The following is a 25,450-nucleotide window of genomic DNA, read 5'->3' on the forward strand; positions in this document are numbered from 1 at the left end:
TCGAAGCGCTTGAAAAAGATTTTGTTGCAGCCTTCTGGAAAACGGGGTTAAAGCATGACGTGCTTTCACTCATTCATGGGTTTGCGTAAAAAGAGGACGAGTCCGTGAGAGATTGCTCTAACCGATTGCGACAGTATCTGTCGAGATGTTCTGAAAAGGAAATGCCGAGTCAAGAGAGGTTAGTGTCGATTTTCTTACAGGGCTTGTTAGACAAAAAGCTACACTCAGCTTTGTACATGATGCATCACAAGGATTTGAACCAATGCATCTATGATGCAATTGATGATGATAATAATTGTGATCGTAGGGAATCAAAGGAAGCTACAAGCTCAAAGGCTGTCAGTAGCTCCTCATCAATGGAATCACAAGTAGATCAAATAATGGAAGTGGTTATGGAAAAGATGCAGCAAATGTATGGACCGCCTAGGGTATTAGAGCAAAGGCGAAGAGCGGATGCTCGGATGCTCGACCTGCTATATGGTGTGACTTCGACAAACGTTGGGGTAACCATACAACAGAAGATTGCCACAATAGAGTTCGTTATTTAAGAGCTCAAATAACGTTGGGGTAACCATACAACAGAAGACTGCCACAATAGAGTTCGTTATTTGAGAGCTCAAGCGATGTGGGGAACGCAGCCGTCGGTATGGATGGCGATCGACCAGTACCTGTACTGGGTAGACAACCACCATTGCCTAAGACTACACCAGTGCGGATTGTAGAGCATGAGGAAGATATTAACTATGAAAGAGCGATTGTTCCAGTTATGCCATATGCTGAGGAACAAAAGATGGCAAAAGTAGAAGAAAGTTTGGATTGGTGGAAGATGCCTAACACGTCAGCATCTGCATCAACGTCAAATCCAAATCCGAATTCTATGATGAGTCATCAAGAAGGGCAATTTAGTATGGACTTGAACACTTTAATGTTCATTGCAGGTCAAGGTAGACCTCCGATGCCAAAGGCTTCGAATCGGGCTCTTGACGCACCATTCGGACCATGTTTTCATTGCAAAGAAGACCATTTGGTAAAGGATTGTCCTTACCTGAAGCAAGCAAGGCATACTAATGTCACTTCTGTAGTTCCTGCTCTTGCATGTTATTGTCTCGATTGTGGAATCAAGCACTTAGTTTCTGACTGTCCATTGAATCCGGACAAAAAAGGGAAGGCTACGCTGAACGTAGTGGAAATGTTGCCTTCAAGCAGCGAAAACGACAGTGAGGTCGCACCAGTGAACGTAGTCACAAGAGCTCAAGCTCACAAAAATGCTGAGATACAAACAAATGATGAAAGCAAGTCTGAAAGGACTTCAAGAAATACATGGAAAGCATGCAGACAAAGGAGGGCTGCAACAAAGAAAAGACATGAGGAAAAAGCTAAATCTGACAATGAGGTCAAAGAGAAAGAAAAAGTCTCGAAAACGAAAGAAAAATTTGAGGGAGGGTCAGTCCTTGCTGAGAAAGTTTTAGAGCCATTAAAAGCAATGTTAGACGCTTATGAAGCAAGACTGAGACCTAACCAGACCATCGAGGAAAGAATGAGAGCTTACCCGGACCCTGAATTAGAACGATTGGAAATCTTTTAGAAGATGATTGAGGGTACACAAGCTCTTTTGGGCAAACAACTAGAAAAACAGGGGTCATCTGAGGGCCAAACAAAGAGGAAATGGGACAAGTGCCTAGTGATTCAGGGAATCTTGTCTCTGGTAAAGAGAGCAAAATGAGAGAATCACAAAGAACCAAAAGAAGAAGAAGATGGGCAAACAAAAAGTCCGCTGAGACAAAAGCTAATATGCCCGCAGGTGCTGAGACACTAAATAGGAATGTAACATTCGTGCCAAATAGTTTTCCTGAAGAGATTGAAGAGAAGTGGATGAAAACTCTTTGGAACGAATTGCATGAAAAGAATGTTAAGGACAAACATGGTAAAGCACCTATAACAGAAATAGACCTAGATAAAGAGCAAATGAACTTCGATTTAGAATCTAGGTATGGTGTTGTAGGACCTGCTTCATCCAAGTCCAGTAAAGCATTGACCATGAAAGAATTACCTTCTTTCTTGGGAGATGATGATAGTGCCAAGGATGTCAAGCGTGTTTCGTCGCAATACCACCCGACTCCGAACGTGGTAGACACTGCCAATCTACAAGCATTACTTTCCACACCGGTTAAAGTGACGCTACCATTGGCGGATGTGCTAAAATTAAAATAGGAGTTATGGAAAGAGGTCATTAAGTGTTTGACCAAGATGGGAATTCAAAGTTCTCATCTACTGAATGTCAGTGAGACACTTAAGGAAGCAGACCAAAAGAGTAAAGTATGAGCCAGTTCCCATCAACAAGGTAGGCAACTACTACGAGGGTGAGGATGGTAACACGACTTTACCTGTTGAATTTAACGATATCAAGAGTTTAGCAATCTTCTTGGATAGTGGAGCAGGCGTAGCTATAGCCACCAAGCAGATATGGGAGTCTTGGGGTAAACCAGCCCTGAGAAAGACAAGGATGCGGCTTCCATTAGGAACTCAATGGAGTCTTCTTGGGCCCTTTAATTTGCCATGAGGTTATGGAAACGTTTAACTTTTTGACAAATAGGAGCCCGCCATGTAAGCAAAAACCATTGGTTTGTAAGAGAGGTGTAAGAGTGGTCAAAGGGTGCACTTTTTCCCCCAAAAAGGGAGGGGGCAATTTTACAATTTTCGGACCTCCATAACTTCTACATACAAGCTCCGATCTGAGCGGAGATTACAGATCCATGATCTACGCATCAAGAGCTTTCCATAGATATGTTACATGATATGGTTTTATCCGCTAGATTTTAAATTCCATTTTCCCCCCCAAATTCAAATTCGAATAAAGTAGCCGTTTTGAAGCTTCAAATTAGAAAACGTTTCTTCTTAAGAGAAAAGGTTTGACTCCCTTAAACTGCCAAATAAAAGGGCCCAAGAAGACTCCATTGAGTTCCTAATGAATTGGCTGATGGATTCATTGAGTCTCCAATCGGCTTACTTGAGTAGGTAGTTGTGTCTTCATGCGGAATAGAGTATGAGCACACCTTCGCGGTTGTGGACTTTGGAAGGAAGCCCAACTACGAGATCATCCTAGGTCGCCCATTTATGCGCCAATTGAAAATGATACAGGATTAGGGCTATAATTACATCTATCTACGAGACAGCCAAGTGCTACAACTCGCATTGACCTAAGAGATCATTCCTATAAGGATGTCGTCAATACGCCGGTCAAAGACATGGTCTCAACCATAGCTCAAGACGATTCGATTCCGTCATGGCTAGTTCAAGGCAAGCCATTATGGCTGTGTGGAATCAACGAGAATAGTGATGGAGCTGAAAGTTCAAGCTCTTCAGACTATATAGCTGAGCCCTTCCCAGAACATGAGTTAGAACCATTTGGTTGGCGAGATATTCTTGCTACCCTAGATGTGTGCGCTAATGTACATGCTGTCAAGCATTGTGACGAAGATGGTTATGACATCATGTCTATGAGGATGGTTCAAGTCATGGAACTTGCTGATGAGTCTGACATCACTAGTGGCAGCTACGACGAAGAGATCATTTTAGAAGGACCTGGAGCTGATACTTCAAGGATCTGGTACGCAAGTACCAGTGGTGAGAATGTGAATGCTTCGGTCATGCCGATAAAGATGGAGATCTCTTCTATAGAAGACGTTCAGGAGAAGGGAAAAATGGCTGAAGGGTCAATAGAAGACAAGGAGCCTACTGATGCTGAGAATGACGATATGGAATTCTATGATGCATCAGATGAAACTCTCTCTGAGAACGAGATAAAAAGAAGGAAACCGAACAAACGAGAGAGGAGATTTGCCAAGAAAGCAAAGAAGACCATGTTGAGACTTGGGAATGGAAAACAAGTGCAAGTTGAACTCAACCTAAGTCCGAGACAAATAATTGGCAAATTAAATGAGCTTACAGTGAATGACGTAATAGGGTTGAACAACATTGAGACAGTGCACGAAGAGGACAGTGGGGTGAAAACCACATGCCTGTTAGTCAAGGAAAGTCTCAATATCTTAAATGGGTTGGTGCTTCGGATTGCATCAAAGATCAGGTGTCAGGTTGCTATCTAACGCAAATCTTTGAACTTGATGCCTGTAAGCCCAAACCAAAACGAAAACTTCAAGGCCACTTGAAGAAGAAACAAAAGCTGAGAATGACCAACAAGAGCAAGGGAAAAGACAAAGATTATCTGTCGGACTGGGAAACTGACAATGACATCGACGCCGATAACGACAAGCAGTCTTTAGGTGTTCCTTCGTACTACAAGAAGTATACAATCGAGGAGAGAAAGATACTGGTTCAGAAGCCTGAACGAATGAACATCACTCCAGGTGTATCGTATGATGGACCTGAGGATGCTAAGCGGGTGGATCTTGCTCTTCCAGGGGAGGATCCAAGAGGGAGGATCCAAGACTAGTATATATTGCCACGGATCTTGATGATCAGGAAGAACATGCAATCATTAAGTTGTTGCATGAGTATAGAGATGTGTTTGCATGGTCCTATAAGGACTTAAGGGAGTTGATCCGGAAGTATGCTAGCATACTATTCCGATGCACGATGATGCCAAGCCTAGCAAACAACGTCCGTATTCATATAATGACAACTTTGCTCAAAAGATTGATGAGAAAATTAATAAGCTTAAAGAAGCAGGATTCATCTACGAGATTGAACATACGGAATGGGTATCACCACTTGTGGTTGTTCCCAAGAAAAATGAAAAATTGAGAGTATGCGTTAATCTCAAGAAAGTGAATGCTGCTACGATTCGCGTCCTCTACCAATAACGGATCACGTGATTGAGAGAGTAGCAGGTGCAAAAGCTTATAGCTTCTTAGATGGGTTTTCAGGTTACAACCAGTTATCCATTGACCCACAAGATCAGCACAAAACGGCTTTTGCCGCTAAACGAGGCGTTTTTGCCTATCGGGTAATGCCGTTTGGGTTGACAAATGCACCGGCGACCTTTCAAAGGCTCATGTGTCATATCTTTAGAGATTTTCTGAGAAAATTTCTGGAAGTTTATGTTGACGATCTATGTGTTCACTCCAAGCAAAGAGGGGACCATTTGTCTTAACTACGAGCGATATTCGATAAGTGCAGACTTTATAGGCTGTGCTTAAATCCAGAAAAGTGTGTGTTCATGGTTCGACAAGGCAAGATCTTAGGGCATATAGTGTCCAAGAATGGCATTTCGACCGATGAGGACAAAATTCAAGCAATTGCTAAAATGCCAAAATCGACAAACGCTAAAGAGGTACAGGGATTTATGGGACATTGCGGCTACTATCGTCGATTTATTTTCTGCTTTGCGAACATAGCCCAACCTCTTTATGCCTTGATTGTTGCTTTTGAGTGGACGGATGAGTGTGATGCAGCATTTGAAAAGCTTAAAGAAGCACTCACCAACGCACCAATCTTGAGAGCACCAGACTGGACAAAGATTTTCCATGTGCATATTGACGTGTCTAATTTCGTGATTGGATGTGTATTAGCTCAGCCAGGTGATCATAACATGGATTTTCCGGTGTCATACGCAAGCAGACAACTTAATAGTGCTGAAAAGAATTACACAACAACTGAGCGTGAAGGTTTAGGGATGGTGTATGCCATGAAGAAATTCCGACATTACCTCCTAGCAAACAAGTTTGTGTTCTACACAGACCACCAGGCGTTGTTGTACCTAGTAAATAAACCTTGCAATACGGGACGCATAGTCCGTTGGTTCATTATTCTACTGGAGTTCGACTTCACAGTGGTAGTGAAACAAGGGATTGCGCACCAAAGAGCGGATCACCTTTCAAGGCTAACAAATGGAGAGGGACCTACGGGAGTTCCTGATGATCTCCCAGATGCTTATCTGTTCAATGTAGAGATGGTTCCCAAATGGAGTGAAACTGTAGTATCATTACTTACAGTTGGAAAGTTATGCTTATCTGACTCCTGGGATGACAATCTCGCATTGATTGAGCAATCACGAAACTTCTCGATGATAGCGGGTAGATTATATAAGAAAGGTCGAGATGAAGTTTTGAGGTTATGCATTGAATGCAAAGGAAGCTAGACCTTACCTAGAGCAAGCACATGTATCTATAGGTAATATTCATATGGCTCCAGAACAAACTTTACGAAGAGTGGAACGCATGGGAGTCTTTTGGCCTTCCATGAAAAAAGATGTATACGATTATGTTAGAGGTTGTTCTTGCGAGATGGGTTCTAATCCCAATGCTCTTAACGGTATAACCCTCTATCATGTATCACCAATAATGCCAAAGTGGGCAGAGGCTCTTGTTGAGTATCTGTCTACCAACATATTTCCTGAGAAGATGAACAAGTTGAGGCAAAGGTACCTGCAAAAACAAGCTGAAGACTTTTGTATCATTGCCAATCAACTATATCATCGTGGTAAGGACGGAATCATGAGAATCTGTGTGACGGAGAAAGAATACGTAGCAGTGTTAGCGCATGCTCACTCAAGTATTCCTGGAGATCATTTCTCTGCTGATGTCACAGCGAAAGCTATTATGAGAGTAGGGTTATGGTGGCCTACATTGTTCAAGGATGCGTCGGAGTACGTAAAACGATGTGATGAGTGCCAAAGGTACAAAGCTCCGATTCGCATCTCGTCTCCGATTGCGAAGTGGGGTATCGATTTTATTGGACCTATTGATCCACCAGCTGCTCGTACACATGCGCAATACATTATTGTTGCCACAGATTATGTCACAAAGTGGGTTGAGACAAAAGCCACAGTAAAGAACGACGCTCGTACAACTGCGAAGTTCTTGTTCGAGAATGTGTTTACAAGGTACGGTCTACCTATTGAGATTGTAAGTGATCGGGGTAAGCACTTCTTAAATGAAGTCATTGAAAATCTTTTGGACGTCTTCATGGTCGTTCATAAGAAGTCTGCGCCCTATCATCCGCAAGCCAATGGTCAAGCCGAGAGCACGAACAAGATATTTGGGTCTGTTTTAACAAAAATAGTGAGCAATTCGCGAACGGATTGGGAAATGAGATTACATTCCGCCGTATGGACATACAGAGTAGCTTACAAGACAGCTATTGGAACGACACCGTTTAACATGGTGTTTGGCCTTGATGCGATATTACCCATGGAATTTTTGATCCCAACCTTAAGAGTGGCTAAAGAGCTAGAATGGATAGGACATGAACTGTCAAAAGGTTTGAAGAGCTAGAAAAGCTAGATGAAACAAAACTGGCTGTAGTAGCAGGAATGTACGCTTTGAAAAGAAGGCAGAAGCAATTCCATGATAGCCGAATCATGTCGAAACAATTGCAACTGGGAGATTTAGTGCTGGTATTTACTCTTAAGGAGTTTCAGTCTAAATTTACCAAGAGAGGACGAGGTCCTTATGTGATTTCGGGTCTATCATCCAGTGGAGCAGTTAAGATCTCAACGCTAGATGGTGAAGAAATGCCAAATTGGATAAGCGGATGCCGGATTAAGAAGTACAACATTCCTCTAACGCAAACTGAGCTTGATAGACTTCATAGAGCTAAATGGCGTCAAGAAAAGAGAAAGTTAGTGGCTGAAATGGCTCAACAGGAAGCCAGAGAAAGGGCTAACAAACGCAGAATGCGAGGAGTGGTTCCTTTAGCAAAAGGGTTGTCGAAACACTGTAAGTTCAGCATTACTAAAGATCTTGACGGTGAAGAGTCCGAGGAAGAAACGCCTCCTCTCTTCATTGTGCTGTTCAAGTTGGGGAACGACGTTTACAAACTTACGCGTTTTTAGACTCGGGGACTGATGGTAACACTATCTCGCATGAACTGTTTTCTCAATTAAACAACATTGCACTTAAGGAAACGAATGCCATGTTTCAATCATTCACTGGTGATAAAGCAAAAGCACATGGTATTTGTGAATTGAAGATGTTTGTCAGTGAACTAAGCTGCGGGGACAAGTTCTTTGTCACCCAAGTTAAAATGCAGGACACTCCACTGATCCTAGGCAGGACATGGCAAAGGAGGCACAACTGCTTCGTCAATTGGGAGCGGAACTTAGTACATTGTCAGAGTGCCAACAATCGACTGTGGGTACCTCTGAGACAACCTGATGAAGCTTATGCCGAGATTGTCCGTGCACTACCGGTGGAATCCTCTGAAGAGAAGTCAGCAGGTTCACAACACTCAAAAGAAGAAGACCCGGGAAAGACAAATGAAAAGACAAAGCCACCATCACAACCAAAAGCAAAGAAGACGAACGCCAACAAGAAAAAAGCCAAAGCTCAACAGTGGGTTTGGGTTAAAAAGACAGATGTGCCAGCAACAAAAACAGAAAATGCTTCTAAGGCACGGAAGATGCCAAATCCCAAGAAAGCAGCTAAAGCAACAACCACCAAGAAGCTAGCAGATTATCCACAAGAGCTAGCTTATGGAACTAAACGATGGATCCCAAAAGTGCTACTTAGAGCTCAGAAAGATTCAGAGTACATTTGGGTTCCGAAAGTGCAAAACAAAGCACTAACGTCATCTCGCAAACAACGAAAGACAAAGAAGAGACAAACAACCCAACCAACTAGTGCTACAGTTCCCACAAAGATTATCAAGCAGGTATGGGTTCCCAAAAACTCTCTTCATTACACTGCAGATGGCATGGCATGGATTCCAAAGAGCTTGGTGAAAGAAACTACCAAGGCGAAAGCTGCTACAAGACTAGTCCACAAGAACCTTGATGACCACACGGTGTATCCGAAGCCAAAGATTGTCAACAAGCAGGTGTGGAAACCCAAGGGAAAGCCTCCACAACCACCTCAACCACAACCACAACAGGCTCGCCAGGATAAAGATGTTAAAATGGTATGGAAAGTGAAGACTACCATAGCAAAAGAAGTTCATCCGAAGGCCAAACAGACTTCCACAAAAACATGTAAGGTTTGGCAACCCAAAAAAGTTCAACCAACACACAAGGAAGACATGGCTCCAATGACCATAAAGCCATTTCTCTTTCGAGCATTGGATCTTCAAGTTCAGCTATTTGGGCCGACGTCTATGCTGTTACCGCACCGTACATGGAAAGATTTCGTCCCGACAACAGCAAGACTATGCCAAATTAGCGAAATTTGCGAAGTAAGCGCGTTGATGCTCTAAAGAACACAAAACTTCAAGGTCATATGCACCAAATGACACAATTGTATATAGTAGATTAGGATAGTTAGGACGTAACCTCGTCAACGAATGCCCATGGGACGCATTGTTCCATGACCTTGTTTCTTGCACAGCATGTTTTTTACATGCATTGTTCTTCAAGCATAATAGGGTCACATTACATGACCATGCATTAGGCACGGATCTTTTGAAACCCTTGCACACTCCTACGACCATGACCGATCATCGCACGTAGTGCTTCGATTAGGTGGGGGGGAGTACGAGTGCGAGATAGGTCAACAGTGAGTTGAGTGGTGTGTGTTAGTAGAGAAAGTACTTAATGTGTATTCACACACACGGGCAAAGAGTTGAAAGAGTTACGAATTTTTGATTTTCTTATTTTTCTTTTGTTTTTGTGTGAAAAGAAAGCCCAGATGCACAGAAAAGCACAGAATTTCGCTAAGTATTGTAATATGGACTACATATGGAGTCAAATCTATGATTATAGCATAGTGCTTGTTTTGTACATAACTTATATGAGTAGGTGGTTTGTTGTTTTTTCTTTGAAAAATTATAAAAATCATAAAAAATCCAAGACAGACTCTACAAAAGAAGAAGAATACACCAACAGCCGGGACCCAGATGAAGCAGAAAGGCAGCCCCGGTAAAGTTTGGAGTCAAGAAAAGGTGAAAGAGTTAGCTGTTTCAGTGGGGCAGAAAAGTCTCAGTGCCAAGTTTTTGCTCTAAAAGCAGATTCTGAAGGAATTTGAGCATGGGGAACACATCAAGGAACTCCAGAGAGCAAGAGGAACAGACCAGGGCCAAAAAAATGCAGAAATGGGCATCTGTGAACCAGGCACGCCTGATTTACACAGCAGCAAAATGCAGATCTAACCATATCAGCTTGTTCTGCATGTTTCCAGGGTCAGGGGGATGTGTTTACCTTGGGCAAATGTTAAGCAGAGCTCAAGTTATTGTCAGTTTTATCGTACAGTTCCACAGCACAGATTCTCAGATCTACTGAGATTCAGAGGTGCAAACTCAATTCCAACCACTTGGCAGTGTAGATCTAACATGGGGGGAACTTCCTATGTAAAAATTTCCAAGTTGCCACCTCAGATACGGCCAGAATCATCAGCAGACGGAAAATACGCTAATTAACGCAGAAACTTTTGTTTGAAGGTCAAACGGACGTCAAATGGTGTTCAAATTTGAACAGAAGCATATGCCACACAGGTAAAAGAGGTTGATGAAAAAAAAAACGACCCAGTCGTGCCAGTCTCAAAGTGATGAACCTACAAAACTAACATCATGGCTGGCATGTACCTGTGTTGGTGAACTCAAATCTATGCTCAGTTTCAAATTTGGAGCACATCTGCTACGAGAAAGATCCAGTTTTATGTTCATCAGAAGTACGCTGCAGTAACTGGAAATGACTTCTCAGAGCAATCAAAGACCTCAAACAGGAACAACAAGATGCACTTCAAGCAACAAGATGATTCCAGGTCACGATCTACCACGAGAAGTCGACCTTTTCATCAGGCTATCCACTAAAACGACAAACTTAGCGTCACGAAGAGGGTCGCAGCGCCACCAGCTACGCCATCTCCAACGGTCCTTGCTACTAAAGACACTCTAGCGTGGCCTCCGACTGCCCAAGTTAGTGGTTCCCTCTGGTATGACATTGTATATGCCGTGCCACGTAGGCTGCTATACATGATGATTCGCAGTTGCTCCTTTGAGAGTGATGGCGAGTGAACAGGTCCTATCACATGTGCATGGACTATCGTGCACTAAACACGAACACAATAAAGAATCGATTTCCAATCCCTCATATAGAGGACATTTTTGACAAGCTACAAGGGTCATCTTACTATAGTAGGATAGACCTTAAAAGTGCCTATAATCAAATAAGGATCATACTCCATGACATCCATAAGAATCCTTTTTGTATGCAATTTGGCTTACATGAGTACGTGGTGATGCCCTTTGGTCTTACCAATGCTCCTACAATGTTTAATAGGTTGATGAGGAGATTATTTAGAAAGCATAGTAGAGCACACCCTAAAGTGTTGTTTGATGATATTATCATCTACTCTAGAATAATAAAAGAACATAAAGAGCACTTTTTTGAAGAATTGCATGCTAATAAACTTTATGTTAATGGGAAGAAAACTGAGTTCTTCCTTAATGAGATCAAGTACCTCTAAGGAGGGTATCCAAATTGATCTCGAGAATCTTAAGGTAGTAGATGAGTGGCCACAACCAAAGAACCTTCATAAGTTAAGAAGGTTTATTAGCATGTGCTCCTATTATAGATGCTTTTTTTCAAAGTTTTCTATAATAGTGGGTCCACTCCATGATTTGACAAAGAAAAAGGTCAAATTTCAATAATGGACCATGAAAGAAGCCAATGCTTTTAAAGAGCTCAAGGAAACACTTATGATGAAACCACTTGTGGTACTCCTCGATTTTAATAAGCCTTTTGAAGTTCATTGTGATGCTTGTGATGATAGCATTGGGACTATTCTTTCTCTCAAGAAGGACATCCTATAGCTTATGACTGTAGAAGGTTAAACTCAGAAGAACAGTACTAGGAATCTATTAGAAAGAACTACTTGTAGCTATCATGGTGCTCTAGATACTTGGAAGCATTACTTGTTGGGTATCCCCTTAATAATACCTACAGAGATCACCAAAGCATTAAATACTTTCTTACACAATCCTTTTCCAACAAGCAAATGAGATGGGCTAATTTTCTCTCTCAATTTTGTTTTCACACTGGCCCACATCCCTGGAAAGCAAAATGCGATTGCAGATACACTCTCACTGGAGTCTTTCTTGCACGACTCCTCTCTTTCACACACTACACACAAAAATCAGAATCAAAAAAATTAGCACACACACACTCTCCTTTCTTCTCCATTTCATAACAGAGAACTCCATAGCCTTCCTCTTCCTTTTTCTCTCCTTTTTCTTAATAATTCCCTATGCTACTCTCTTATTCAAAATACATAAATTAAATAAATGAAAGCCAATAATTCTATTGGTGGAGACCAATGTGAACAATGATGTGCCAATGGGGCCAATTTGGCAGAAGATGATTGGAGGGTGCTGACACAATCAAGATAGCCTTGCTATAATCAAGTCAATTTTCAGTTATGGACACTCACCCCCTCTGGGAGATCAATTCTAATCATGATTAGCCTTAATTGCCCCCTAATCCTTGTACAAGCCTATAAAAGGAGGCTCTTCCCCCTTCATTTGGGATGCAAAGGATGCAAAGAGCTCATGAAAAGAGTGCATGTTGAGAATTGCCTATGCTAGTGTGTGCAAGGCTAGGTGATGAGCCACTAGTGTGGAGTGTGCTGGCTATTGTGCTATCTAATTAAGATAATTGAGTGCTACTTCTCTTGCATCCTAGTAAGCTTGAGTAGAGGAAGCCCCTAATCCTTGTGTAATTCACCATCATCTATTCAATATGAGCTTCTCTCTTCATGCTCACTAGCCCACGCCTCGTCGATTTCTTGTAATTGCTGTGTTGCTACCGAATTGCTGCCCGAGAGTCGTCGTCTCGCTCGCATTAATCTTTGATTATGGTATGCTTTCATGGTGTTTTAATGCTCGTTTTGTGCAATGTAATTGATGCTATTGTTTATGCTATTGTGGTTTAACTTGCTCGCAGGGAAGGTATTGTGATTTGGTTTCATTCACAACCTATGTTGCAGGGATTTGTGTTGATTTGCTTATGTGTTGATGGCTAATTTTGGTTGCTAATCCGATTGTGGGTGCAGGAAGGTTTACTTGGTTTATGTTGTGAGTGTGATGTGAATGTATTGTGCTTGCAAAGGCTTCCGCATGTGCTCGTAGCTGCTCCAAGTTTGTGCTTGTAGAGCCGCGAAGATCGGAGCTTTCGTGGAATGCATGTTGCCCGTGTGTGTGGCTAGTTGATTGGGTGTGTTGATGATCGTGTATTGATGATTGTGTGCAATTGTGTGTGGCAATTGTGAGTGTGTTTTGGTAAAAAGAAGGTGATTGAGGGTAGACTGTTGAGTGTTTCCCTAAACCTAAAGGAATTGCAACCAAGCATCACCATTAGACCCGAGTGTACGAGGATTTAGCTGGGTGGTATTGTGTGTGTAGTTTTTTTGTTTTGCACTAAAAACCCTGTGAGGGCGAGGAAGACTTCCGAGAGAAGCCCCGCCAATTGTACTTGAGAGCAAGGTAGCCACACCGGCTATGGCTTGCTTAGCATTTGGCCGAGATAACACAAAGACCACACATGCGTGTTGGGATGCACGGGCTAGGTCCTCTCATCCTCTCCATACATGTTGTTTCGTGTTCGTGTGGGCCCTTTGTGTCGTGAGACCGCCGCATCCACGTGTTCGTCGCCTCCAAGCTTAGGCTTGTAGAGTGTGTAAAATCGAACTTTCGGAAGTTTGGCACCCTCACCGCTCGGTGGTCCCTTGTGTTGTGCTACGTCTCTTGCGTTTGTGAGGATTCTATCGTACGTTTGAGGTTCAGCCCACGAGAGAGTGGTTTCCTTGTTTTCCATAAGACGAGGTGGTGCACTCCTTAGTCTAGCTTAAAGTGAGTGACCCCCTTGGGTGAGCGTGCACGAGTCCTGAGGCAACCCGACTGTGCGCTCATTCCGTCCCTCATTTTCTTGGTGCCCCCACTGAGGAGGGCTTTGTGTGTTTCGTGTGTATGCCACACGTAGAGAATCCACATTTATTTGTGGCATTGCAAGTTCCGATCCCATTTGTGGGAATATTGTTTTGTGATACATTGATTGAATTTGTGGAATGTTTCAAGTTGCATATCAATGTTAATATTTCAATTCACTAAGAGAGATTGATTGCAGGCACCGAAAGTTCCCCGCAGTTTATCTAAGGGCCAGCAATACCGCAAGCACTGGGCTCGAAAGCTTGTGCAACCCAAAACGCTTCCGCAATTCAAGGCTTCGTCCTTGGAGGCCAAACCTAAGCATAGAGTAAAGAGGGTGAATTGGGCTCTCCCGCGTTTGCATTCCGTAGCGTGGTTCCTCCGTAGCATTTCACCAGTGGGTCCCCCGGGTGTGATAATTGAAAAAGTGTCACAATCTAAATTTTCTTATGTAATTGGTCAAACCCTGCATGTAAATGCATTGCAACTTCGTAGTAGGAACGAGCTGAACTACATCTCATTGATAACTCATTTTGGTCTTGTAGATGAGGTGAGGATCCATAATTTCCACCTCTATTATTTTCTCACATCACGAAGATTGCACGTGCGCATTCAAGACACACCGTGGGTGACTGTAAAATTTATCTTGCCTTACATTAATAGAGGGCCCTGGGTGTTGAGAGGCAAGAAGATAGAAAGAGCAATAAAGATCACCTTTGATGACTTCCTCAAGCCAGTGGTGGTAGAAGCGTGGAGAGCCGGTCAACCTTACGCACATCTACTTTTTGACATCCCAGAGTACGAGACCGACCTCATCTCTACTTACGTCAACCTGCCGTGGGTACATAGGGGTCTTGGTACTTTCACCCAAGGGTACTCCTCCGAGTCTGAAGACGAAGTGGATTATGCATTTGATACCTTGGATATTGACTCTGATGAGGAGTATGACATCATGCACATAAATGGTTACCCCATCCTTTTTGTTGAACCCCTGACTTCTTTCTTTGTATTTTAGCTTTGATTTTATGAATAATCAAGGGCCACCAGCTGGTCCCGTTTTTCATCCTTTTCAGCTTACACAACAAATCAGTGTGCGTATAATCATTAGCAGGAAAATTCATTTCATGCAAAGAATTGTGTTCTTGTTTGGCCCAGCAGCTTTAAGGGAGGTCGCCTAACCCTGTGATTTTGCCATTCATTCTTTATGAGAATTCATTTTATGTCTATGTGTATATCTTGCTATGAGTGCTAGAGACGTCTCAGGACCATTCAATCCTTCTGCACATTAGACTATTCACATCTTTGTTAGCACAAAGCTTCACTTCCAAGCCACATTGAGGAGACTCTTTGGAGAGATACGATTAGCAGCAATCAACGCATCGGTGAACCCATTCATACTTCCCGTGGTGTATTACTGCCACTCATTGGACGTGTTCATCTTCGTGTTGTTGTGAGAGTTGGAGTGAAAGAATTAGCATTATACTATGGCATTCCCCAACTTCTATGGTAAGGAAGGTGAGAGTGCAAGCAATTTCCTAGATGACCTAGAAATGGCTTTTTTAGTTTCAGGGAGAGATGAGGATGAGGTTAAGCTTAGGGCTTTTCCTCTAGTCTTAAGAGATGAAGCTAAGACATGGTTCCAGGGATTGCCCCAAAATAAAAAGAGTGATTGGGAGACATTGAAAGAGACCTTTATGTCCAAGTATTCTACCAATAACAGTCCCGAGAAGCTTTGGCAAAGGTTGTCCTGTCTGCAGCAGCAGTTGACCGTAGATTCTTATCTAGCCTATGAAGCCCAGTTCCTGAAACTTTGGACGGAGTGGGAAGCAAGTTTACCCGAGGGAGAGAAAGCTCCTAACTTCCTTCAAAAGGAAAGACTTTTGGCAGGATTGTCTCCAACTTTGCAGGAGAAAGTGAAAGGAAAGTTCCCTGAAAGCTTCGAAGAGGCTATGCAAATAGCGAGTTTAAAAGATCGTAAGTTGTAGTTTCAAGTGGACAAGATGAGAAGAGAGCAGTAGTCTCTCACCAATGAGCTACCACCAGAGCCCCCACCAGTACATCTTGTTATCCCGGAGGACCCGCACTTGGAGTTACTACAGAAGGTAACTAATCAATTGGACAACCTGTCCCATCAATCTTGTGCAAGGGCATCGGATGCAACCTCAGCCCCGCAATGAAGAAAGAGTGCAAGATCCACCAGCCCAACGTAGACCACCACGAAGGCAAGAATATTTCTGCTACAATTGTGGTGAAGACAGACATGGTATGTATTTCTGCCCCCATCCAAGAAGATACCCTGGAAATGGTCAGGGAAGAGGACCTAGACGATAAGCAACCGCTCCTAGGGAGTGTCCTCAAGCACCTGCGCAGCCCCAACTGCCACCAGCAGCCCAACCCTAGTTGTTAAGGCGACCACAACCAGTAGAGATTCCCCCATTGCCTGAAGTAGCCGAAGAGCGGCGGGCTGTGAATGTGATCCAAATGGAGGTCAAGGGAAAAGAAAAGGAACCAGAGGTAATGCCCATTAAGAAAGTCCGAGTAAGTGAAGAAGTGAGAGGACCCCCTGAGAGTCAGGTTATGGATGAAGAAGGTACTTCAAAGGGTGTAAAGAAGAGGAAGAAGAGGTCTAGCACACGACGGAATATCACCATCAAAGACTTTCCTCTTGGTGCGAGCCAAGAACCATATAACCTCATCGAGGATGTGAGCAGCCAAGGACCTAAACTTACTTGGCTACAACTTCTCCACCTATCTCCTAAGATGCGTCGACAATGGTCAAAGATGGTGAGTACAAGAACTTCTAAAGTCATGGGAGCGGTCGAAGCTAAAAGAAATGATGATGTCCTACCTGTACTAGAGGCCTATATTAAGGGCCAAAGGATTCAGAAGGTTTATGTTGATGGAGGAGCTCAAGTATGTGTGATGAGTGAGAAAATGATGAACTGTCTAGGATTAGAAACACAAAGAAAGTCTGAGTTTAAAGCCAAAATGGCAAACAATGTATCTTTGAAATGTTTGGGGGTTTGTAAAAATATAAAGGTCACTGTGTGTGGGATCAAGGTAGCCGTAGACTTGTATGTTTTGCCAGCAAAGGGAGAGGGCTACCCTGTAATCTTAGGTAGACCATGGTTGATTGCAATGAATGCTAGTAGACAGGATTGGGAAAAGGGTACTTTAGTTTTGAATCCGCCAGGGAAAGGAAACAAGCCAATAGTCTACAATATGAAAGATGGAAAGCAAGAGTGTTTGGAATTAGAGACTTCAGAAGAAGAGTTAAGCACTGAAGATTCCACCTCCACAAGAGAAAGCACTAGCCAGAGTGAAAGTGAGTATGATAGCTCACTAGAAGTATGTGGGGTTGTTCTAAAAGAATCAACTTCCAGCGATGGTGAAGAACCGAAGGCGACTTTGAAGGACGATGACCTTGAGAAGATGCTGGCAAAGGATCTTCCGACTGAGGAGAAAGAGGAATTCAAGGTGATGCTAAGAAAACATTCTTCTTTGTTCATCTCTAACTATCATGAGATTTCAAGTGTGACTGTGGTAGAACACCACATCAATTTGAAGGCCAATCAGAAGCCGGTGGTTCAAAAGTTAAGACGCCTTGGTAAGGTTCAGCAGGAAGCTCTATTGATAGAAGTAAAGAAGCTACTTCAAGCAGGCTTCATCTATCCTGTGGAAGATTCGGAATGGGTATCTCCAGTAGTGGTGACTCCAAAGAAGAATGGAAAATGGCGAATTTGTGTGGACTACAAGCCATTGAATGCAGCGACGACCAAGAGGGATCACTTTCCTCTTCCCTTTCAAGATGAAATTCTGAATGAAGTTGTAGGTCATGAGAGGTATACGGTGTGCGACGGCTACTCAGGGTACTTCCAAATCAGCATCGCAGAGGAGGATTATAAGAAGACAACCTTCATCACGCCATGGGGATGTTTTGCCTACAGAGTGATGCCATTTGGTCTCACCAATGCTCCGTCTACTTTTCAGAGATTCATGAACTATGTTTTTCAGCCTTTCTTTGGGAAATCCATCAGAGTGTATATTGATGACTTTTCTATCTACAGTTCACGTGTCCTTCACTTAGCCAGGGTAGATGAAGGCTTGAGTAGACTCGCACAAATGGGAGGTCAATTGAATATCGCAAAATGTCACATTGATGAGAGACAAGTCACACTGTTAGGACATGTGGTTTCAAGTGATGGGATACGAGTTGACCCCTCCAAGGTGAGTGCACTTTTGTCTCTTTCTTCACCCACCACAGTTAGGGAGCTCACTTCATTCATTCAAAAGGTGAGGTATTTTGGGAGGTTTATTCATCAGATATCTCAGCTAATTTTTCCCTTACAAGGTCTTACCAATGCACAAACCTTAGTTTGGGATGAGGAAATTGAGGAGTCTTTTCAAGAAGTGAAGAAGGTTCTAAGCTCTCTTCCTATCATTCTTCCACCTCTATGGGACTAGCCATTCTTTGTGAACCCAAGCGTAGGGACGGATTCCTTAGGAGCCATTTTTCTACAGAAGGATCCTAAGACAGCTTTAATGAGACCGGTATACTTCGCTAGCCGGGTGATGAAAGCAGCAGAAAAAGATTACACCTCGGTGGAGAAGATGGTTTTAGCTCTGATGTTTGCCACCCAGAAATTCCGTTCTTATCTCTTACCTCGGCATTTTATAATAATCACTATGGAAGACACTTTTCCTTATGTCTTGGAGCACATGGATGTCTCAGCAAGAATTTCACAGTGGATTGTACAGTTATAGGAGTTTGATTACACAGTCATGGTGGAAGAGTCTACAAGGGCAGCTTTAGGTGACATTCTAACACACCAATTCAAGGAAAAGAAGATAAAAAAGAAGGAAAAGAAGTCACCTCAACCAGCAACCCCGACAGTCAAGGAGATTGAAGAAGCATTTTCCCTCTATTTCGATGGTGCCTACAAAAGAAAAGAAGGTAAAGCAGCAGTAGGGGTTGTAGTTTTCAATCCTTTGAATGAAAAAGTGATGGAAAGAGGTTTGATTCTACACGATCCAACAATGAAGCTAAGTATGCAGCCTTACTTACAGGTTTAGAGTGGTGCGTCTCTAATAGTATTAGCCGCCTAAATGTGTATGGTGACTCCATGTTAATTGTGAAGCAAGTGCAGGGCATTTGGTCATGTAAAAGTGACAAGATTGCTTTAAGGCTTAGGGAAGTGAAAAGCCTACTTAGAAGAATTACACGTACAAATCCATTATGTAGGCAGAGCAAAGAATCAAGATGCAGATGCGCTAGCAAGCGAGTGTTTAAAAGAAGCTACAATTGGTGCTGTCAAGTTACAAGAGCCTAAGCTTCAAGGTAAAGAGTCTTTGCAAGATGTAATCAGTTTTTTGGAAACAAGAGAGCCACCTCCACATCTCACAAAAGGAGAAAGAAGATGGTTGGCAAGAAAGGCGGTTAGGTATCGACTCATCAAGGATGACCTTTTTTGTCTAGGGAAGGATCAGGTACTTAGGAAGGTCCCTCCCAGTGGAGATATTCATCGCATACTCCACTCTTGTCATGATGATATTTGCGGCGGGCACTTTGCACAGGAGATGGTTTTGCAGGCAGGATTTGTATGGCCATCTCTCTAGCGAGATGAAAAATTTTGGTGCAAAACGTGTGATACATGTCAGCGAACAGGACCTAGAAGGCTTACTCATGGTCCTCAACAGCCTATTACTTCTTTTGGCCCATTTGAGAAATGGGGCATTGATGCAATTGGGCCCTTGCCAAGAACAGCTGCAGGAAAGGAGTACATCATAGTGGGCATCGACTACATGACTAGATGGGCGGAAGCTGCACCAACAAGTAGGATCACAGCCAAGGATGTGGCTAAATTTGTGTTTGAGAATATCTGCTGCAGGTTTGGTACGCCACTGGAGATCATTTCTGATAGAGGGCCTGGGTTTAGAGGGGACTTAGTAAAAGAGCTGATGGTTAGATTGGGAATTAAGCACCGGCACTCCACCCCTTAGTATCCACAATGTAATGGATTGGTAGAGAAAGTGAATGGGATGATCTGTAAGATCATATCAAAGCACATTGGGGATAAATCACAAACCTGGGATAAGCACCTTGATGCAGCACTTTGGGCATACCGTACTTCAGTCAAAGCATCTTTAGGCTTCACTCCTTTTCATTTAGTGTATGGCCAAGAAGCGCTATTGCCCATTGAGGTTGAGCTATCTAGCTTGAGGGTTCTAATGCGAGGAGATGGGAATGTCAAGGAGAAGCTGAAGGAACGAATTCTAGATTTGGAAAAGCTAGCCTTGAGTAGAAAGGATGCAATGGAATACTATGCCAAGAAGGCTGACGAGAGAAGAATCAAATTCAACGAGAAGCTAGCATCGAAGGACATGGAGGGATCTCTGGTGCTGCACTATGACAACCACTTCGATTACAATAAGGGAGATAAGTTTGCACCTCATTGGCAAGGGCCATACAAGGTAATAGAGAAGTTTGGCAATGGAAGCTACCAACTGGTGGATATCTCTGGACAATTGCACAAGACAAGGGTAAATTAGTGGCGACTTAATCCATACTTCTCACAAATCTTTGATGAACGACGAGCCTCGACAGCAACGAGCCCTTGGGATTGATTGCCCAAGACCCAATTCTTGCACAGCATGTTCCCTGCATTTTAGGCATGAGTATAGGGCCAATTACACGGCCATGCATAGACACTTTTCTTTGTAACCCAGGCACACCGATGGACCATCTTTCCATTGGTAGAGAGGATGAGTGCACAAACAGGTTACAGGGAAAATTCATCAACGAAGAAGCTTTGGAGCTAGAGGCATGAATGCCTCTAGCATTCTTGGGTTGGGCAAATATGATGTGGGAAAATCACACTCCCATGAATGAGCCTTCCCTTAGAGAAACCCCCTGTATATATGTAAATATGTGTTCAATAATGCATAGGTTTGGCAGTGTGAGAACACCCCCTACACAGAGCTAGCCAAGGCTGGTGGGAAACAGGGCTTAGTTAGGGAAGTTTGGAGGATGTCACATCTAAAAATTCTATTTGGGAAAGTACCCTTGCATAGGTGGCATGTCATGCCCTAAAAGGCATGTATGGGCATACATAACTCACATGAAGTGGAACGTGCTTAGATAGGAGGCTACAATGTGAACCATGGAAGGGTTGAATTTCAAGGCGTAGGAAGGACCTTTTAGCCATGGAAAAAACAAGTGAAAAGTGACCATGAGGTAAGTTAAGCATTGAAGTGAAGTAGCCAAGTGGGTATGATGTGGAAAGTGTGTCAAGCCAAGCCTTTAAGGCTTGATGACATCAGCAAAGAACCCCCTCCACAAGAAGAAGGCGGCCACCCTTCTCTCTCCTCTCTCTAGCTTTCTTGCTCTCTCTCTCCTCCCTCACCTCCCACAAGTGGCCAATCAATTGATTGGTTTGAGTTTTTTTCCCTTCTTGGAAGCTTGTAAAGTTACCTAAGCCTTTTGTGGAAGAGCCTCCCCACATGCTATTTTTTCATTGGACCACACTCTTACAACATTGGACCATTCCTAAGGAGAAATCAAAGCAAAGGACAAGCTCTTACATAAAGCTTACATATGGAGCCCACCCTTCTTACATGTGTAAGAAGCCTTCCCGCGGTTGGAGTTACTTCTATTTCTTTTTCTCTCATTATTTTTCCCTCTTAGCCTAAGCTACTATATGCATCTAATATTTCACTACCCCACCCCCTTTTTATTTATCAAATAAGCTAAAAATAAAAGGCATCTTGGTTTTTTTGATTTTGGAGTCTTTCTTGCACGACTCCTCTCTTTCACACACTACACACAAAAATCAAAATCAAAAAAATTAGCACACACACACTCTCCTTTCTTCTCCATTTCATAACAGATAACTCCATAGCCTTCCTCTTCCTTTTTCTCTCCATTTTCTTAATAATTCCCTATGCTACTCTCTTATTCAAAATACATAAATTAAATAAATGAAAGCCAATAATTCTATTGGTGGAGACCAATGTGGCCAATGATGTGCCAATGGGGCCAATTTGGCAGAAGATGATTGGAGGGTGCTGACACAATCAAGATAGCCTTGCTATAATCAAGTCAATTTTCAGTTATGGACACTCACACCCCCTCTGGGAGATCAATTCTAATCATGATTAGCCTTAATTGCCCCCTAATCCTTGTACAAGCCTATAAAAGGACACTCTTCCCCCTTCATTTGGGATGCAAAGGATGCAAAGAGCTCATGAAAAGAGTGCATGTTGAGAATTGCCTATGCTAGTGTGTGCAAGGCTAGGTGATGAGCCACTAGTGTGGAGTGTGCTGGCTATTGTGCTATCTAATTAAGATAATTGAGTGCTACTTCTCTTGCATCCTAGTAAGCTTAAGTAGAGGAAGCCCCTAATCCTTGTGTAATTCACCATCATCAATTCAATATGAGCTTCTCTCTTCATGCTCACTAGCCCACACCTCGTCGATTTCTTGTAATTGTTGTGTTGCTACCGAATTGCTTCCGGAGAGTCGTCGTCTCGCTCGCATTAATCTTTGATTATGGTATGCTTTCATGGTGTTTTAATGCTCGTTTTGTGCAATGTAATTGATGCTATTGTTTATGCTATTGTGGTTTAACTTGCTCACAGGGAAGGTATTGTGATTTGGTTTCATTCACAACCTATGTTGCAGGGATTTGTGTTGATTTGCTTATGTGTTGATGGCTGGTTTTGGTTGCTAATCCGATTGTGGGTGCAGGAAGGTTTACTTGGTTTATGTTGTGAGTGTGATGTGAATGTATTGTGCTTGCAAAGGCTTCCGCATGTGCTCATAGCCGCTCCAAGTTTGTGCTTGTAGAGCCGCGAAGATCGGAGCTTTCGTGGAATGCCTGTTGCCCGTGTGTGTGGCTAGTTGATTGGGTGTGTTGATGATCGTGTATTGATGATTGTGTGCAATTGTGTGTGGCAATTGCGAGTGTGTTTTGGTAAAAAGAAGGTGATTGAGGGTAGACTGTTGAGTGTTTCCCTAAACCTAAAGGAATTGCAACCAAGCATCACCATTAGACCCGAGTGTACGAGGATTTAGCTGGGTGGTATTGTGTGTGTAGTTTTTTTGTTTTGCACTAAAAACCCTGTGAGGGCGGGGAAGACTTCCGAGAGAAGCCCCGCCAATTGTACTTGAGAGCAAGGTAGCCACACCGGCTATGGCTTGCTTAGCATTTGGTCGAGATAACACAAAGACCACACATGCATGTTGGGATGCACGGGCTAGGTCCTCTCATCCTCTCCATACATGTTTCGTGTTCGTGTGGGCCCTTCGCGTCGTGAGACCGCCGCATCCACGTGTTCATCGCCTCCAAGCTTAGGCTTGTAGAGTGCATAAAATCGAACTTTCGGAAGTTTGGCACCCTCACCGCTCGGTGGTCCCTTGTGTTGTGCTACGTCTCGTGCATTTGTGAGGATTCTATCATACGTTTGAGGTTCAGCCCACGAGAGAGTGGTTTCCTTGTTTTCCATAAGACAAGGTGGTGCCCCCCTTAGTCTAGCTTAAAGTGAGCAACCCCCTTGGGTGAGCGTGCACGAGTCTTGAGGCAACCCGACTGTGCGCTCATTCCGTCCCTCACATGGACAGTCACAGCATAAGCTTCATCAGGTTGCCTTAGAGGTACCCACAGTCGATTGTCGGTACTCTGACAATGTACTAAATTTTGCTCCCAGTTGACGAAGCAGTTGTGCCTCCTTTGGCATGTCCTACCTAAGATCAGCGGAGTGTCCTGCATTTTCACTTGGGTGACAAAGAACTTGTCCCTGCAGCTTAGTTCACTGACAATAACTTTAGTTCACAAATACCATGAGCTTTTACTTTATCACCAGTGAATGATTCAAACTTGGCATTCGTTTCCTTAAGTGTAGTGTTATTTAATTGAGAAAACAATTCATATGAGATAGTGTTACCATCAGTGCCCGAGTCTAAAAACGCGTAAATTGGTAAACATTGTTCTCCAACTTGAATAGCAATGAAGAGAGGAGGCGTTTCTTCCTCGGAATCTCCATCCTCAAGATCCTTAGTAATGCTAAACTTACATTGTTTAGACAATCCTTCTGCTAACGGAACCACTCCTCGCATTCTGCGTTTGTTCGCTCTTTCTCTAGCTTCTTCTTGAGCCATTTCAGCCACTAACTTTCGCTTTTCTTGATGCCATTTCACTTTATGAAGTCTATCAAGCTCACTTTGTGTTAGAGGAATGTTGTACTTCTTAATCCGGCATCTGTTTATCCAGTGTGGCATCTCTTCACCATCAAGCATTGAAATCTTAACTGCTCCACTAGATGATAGACCCGAAATCACATAAGGACCACATCCTCTCTTGGTAAATTTAGATTGGAATTCCTTAAGAGTAAATACCAAAACTAAATCTCCCAATTGCAATTCTTTCATCATGATTCGGCTATCATGAAATTGCTTTTCCCTTCTTTTCAAAGCATACATTCCTGCTACTACAGCCAGTCTTGTTTCATCTATTTTTTCTAGCTCTTCTAGCCTCTCTGACAGTTCATGTCCTGTCCATTCAAGCTCTTTAGCCACTCTTAAGGTTGGGATCAAAAATTCCATGGGCAATATCGCATCTAGACCAAACACCATGTTAAATAGTGTCGTTCTAATAGCTATCTTATAAGCTACTCTGTATGCCCAAACGACGGAATGTAATCTCATTTCCCAACCTGTAAGATCCCTGTTCCCACCGAGCAACGGGTTCGGGGTACTGGCAGCGGAAGTAGCGCTTCTCGCGCGGGACAGGGGTCCCACACTCGGGGCCTCGCCCACGGATATCCGGATAAGAGACTAATCCGTCGGTTGTTCCAAAACCGAACCCGGAAAAACTTCCTTTACCGGAAAGCACGGGCGATTCCACCAGGATAACTTTTTACTCTAACGTAGTCAAGATCATTTCTGATCGAGATGATCCGACTATATCTATAAGATACTTAGTCAGTTCAAGGAAGAAACTTGCACTTGGATCATTGGGATCAACGCTTTTTTCCCCATTCAAGAGGCACAGCCGTTGATTCCTATCCATAGAACAGTTTCTGTCCGGGATTTATTTTTTTTTTTTCTATCGTAAAAACAAAAGTTTGAGTCTCGATTTACGGATCCATCAGTCCAGCCTAACCCCATCCAATCCCATGGGTTAGCCAACCGCCCAACCACTGTAGTGATGGGATCCAATTAAAAATTTGGTTAGGTTTTGTCCCGGGTACCAAGGAAAAGAGTTCCAAGGCCCCCTAGCCGGATGTTCATGCAAAATAAAACTAGTCACACCACTCACACACCCAATATGAAATTGCCTTTTTCAACCAGATTCAACCAGTTTAAAACAATCCTTTAATAAAACCATAGTATCATTGATCACCATCTTCCAATTTATCCAATTGATTCTTAATTTCCCATCATTCCTTCATCAGAGTATCTATGGCATCATTGGCAACTAGAACGCTCAGGAGCCGTTTCGATAGTTCCTAGCCCATAATACTTGGCAATATAATCACTTAACAAGATGGACTCTCGTTGAAGATCAGCAAGATCAACCAACAGATCCATATAAGGAGCCATGGACTCATCCATTGAAGACCAGCAAGGTCAATCAACCAGATC

The 25,450-nt window shown here is 43.1% G+C and overlaps 2 protein-coding genes across 10 annotated transcripts in view; one reads left to right on the forward strand and one right to left on the reverse strand.

Moving 5' to 3' along the window:
- LOC147615044 (uncharacterized) overlaps positions 1 to 25,450 on the reverse strand; it is a 167,958-nt gene that overhangs the window by 21,206 nt on the left and 121,302 nt on the right. For 5 of the 9 annotated variants that reach the window (XM_086780321.1, XM_086780319.1, XM_086780314.1 and 2 more), the window contains one exon: positions 18,683 to 18,746. The exons of the other annotated variants lie outside the window; for them this stretch is intronic. In XM_086780321.1, the coding sequence (XP_086636447.1) occupies positions 18,683 to 18,746 (64 nt within the window). The remainder of the gene's footprint in view (positions 1 to 18,682; positions 18,747 to 25,450) is intronic. 9 annotated transcript variants of the gene reach the window in all.
- LOC147615045 (uncharacterized) overlaps positions 1 to 25,450 on the forward strand; it is a 142,724-nt gene that overhangs the window by 4,071 nt on the left and 113,203 nt on the right. The window lies entirely within an intron of this gene.

This window comes from Cibotium barometz, chromosome 41 (assembly GCF_041138505.1).
Source record: "Cibotium barometz isolate CiBa-2024 chromosome 41, ASM4113850v1, whole genome shotgun sequence".
Classification (NCBI taxonomy): domain Eukaryota; kingdom Viridiplantae; phylum Streptophyta; class Polypodiopsida; order Cyatheales; family Cibotiaceae; genus Cibotium; species Cibotium barometz.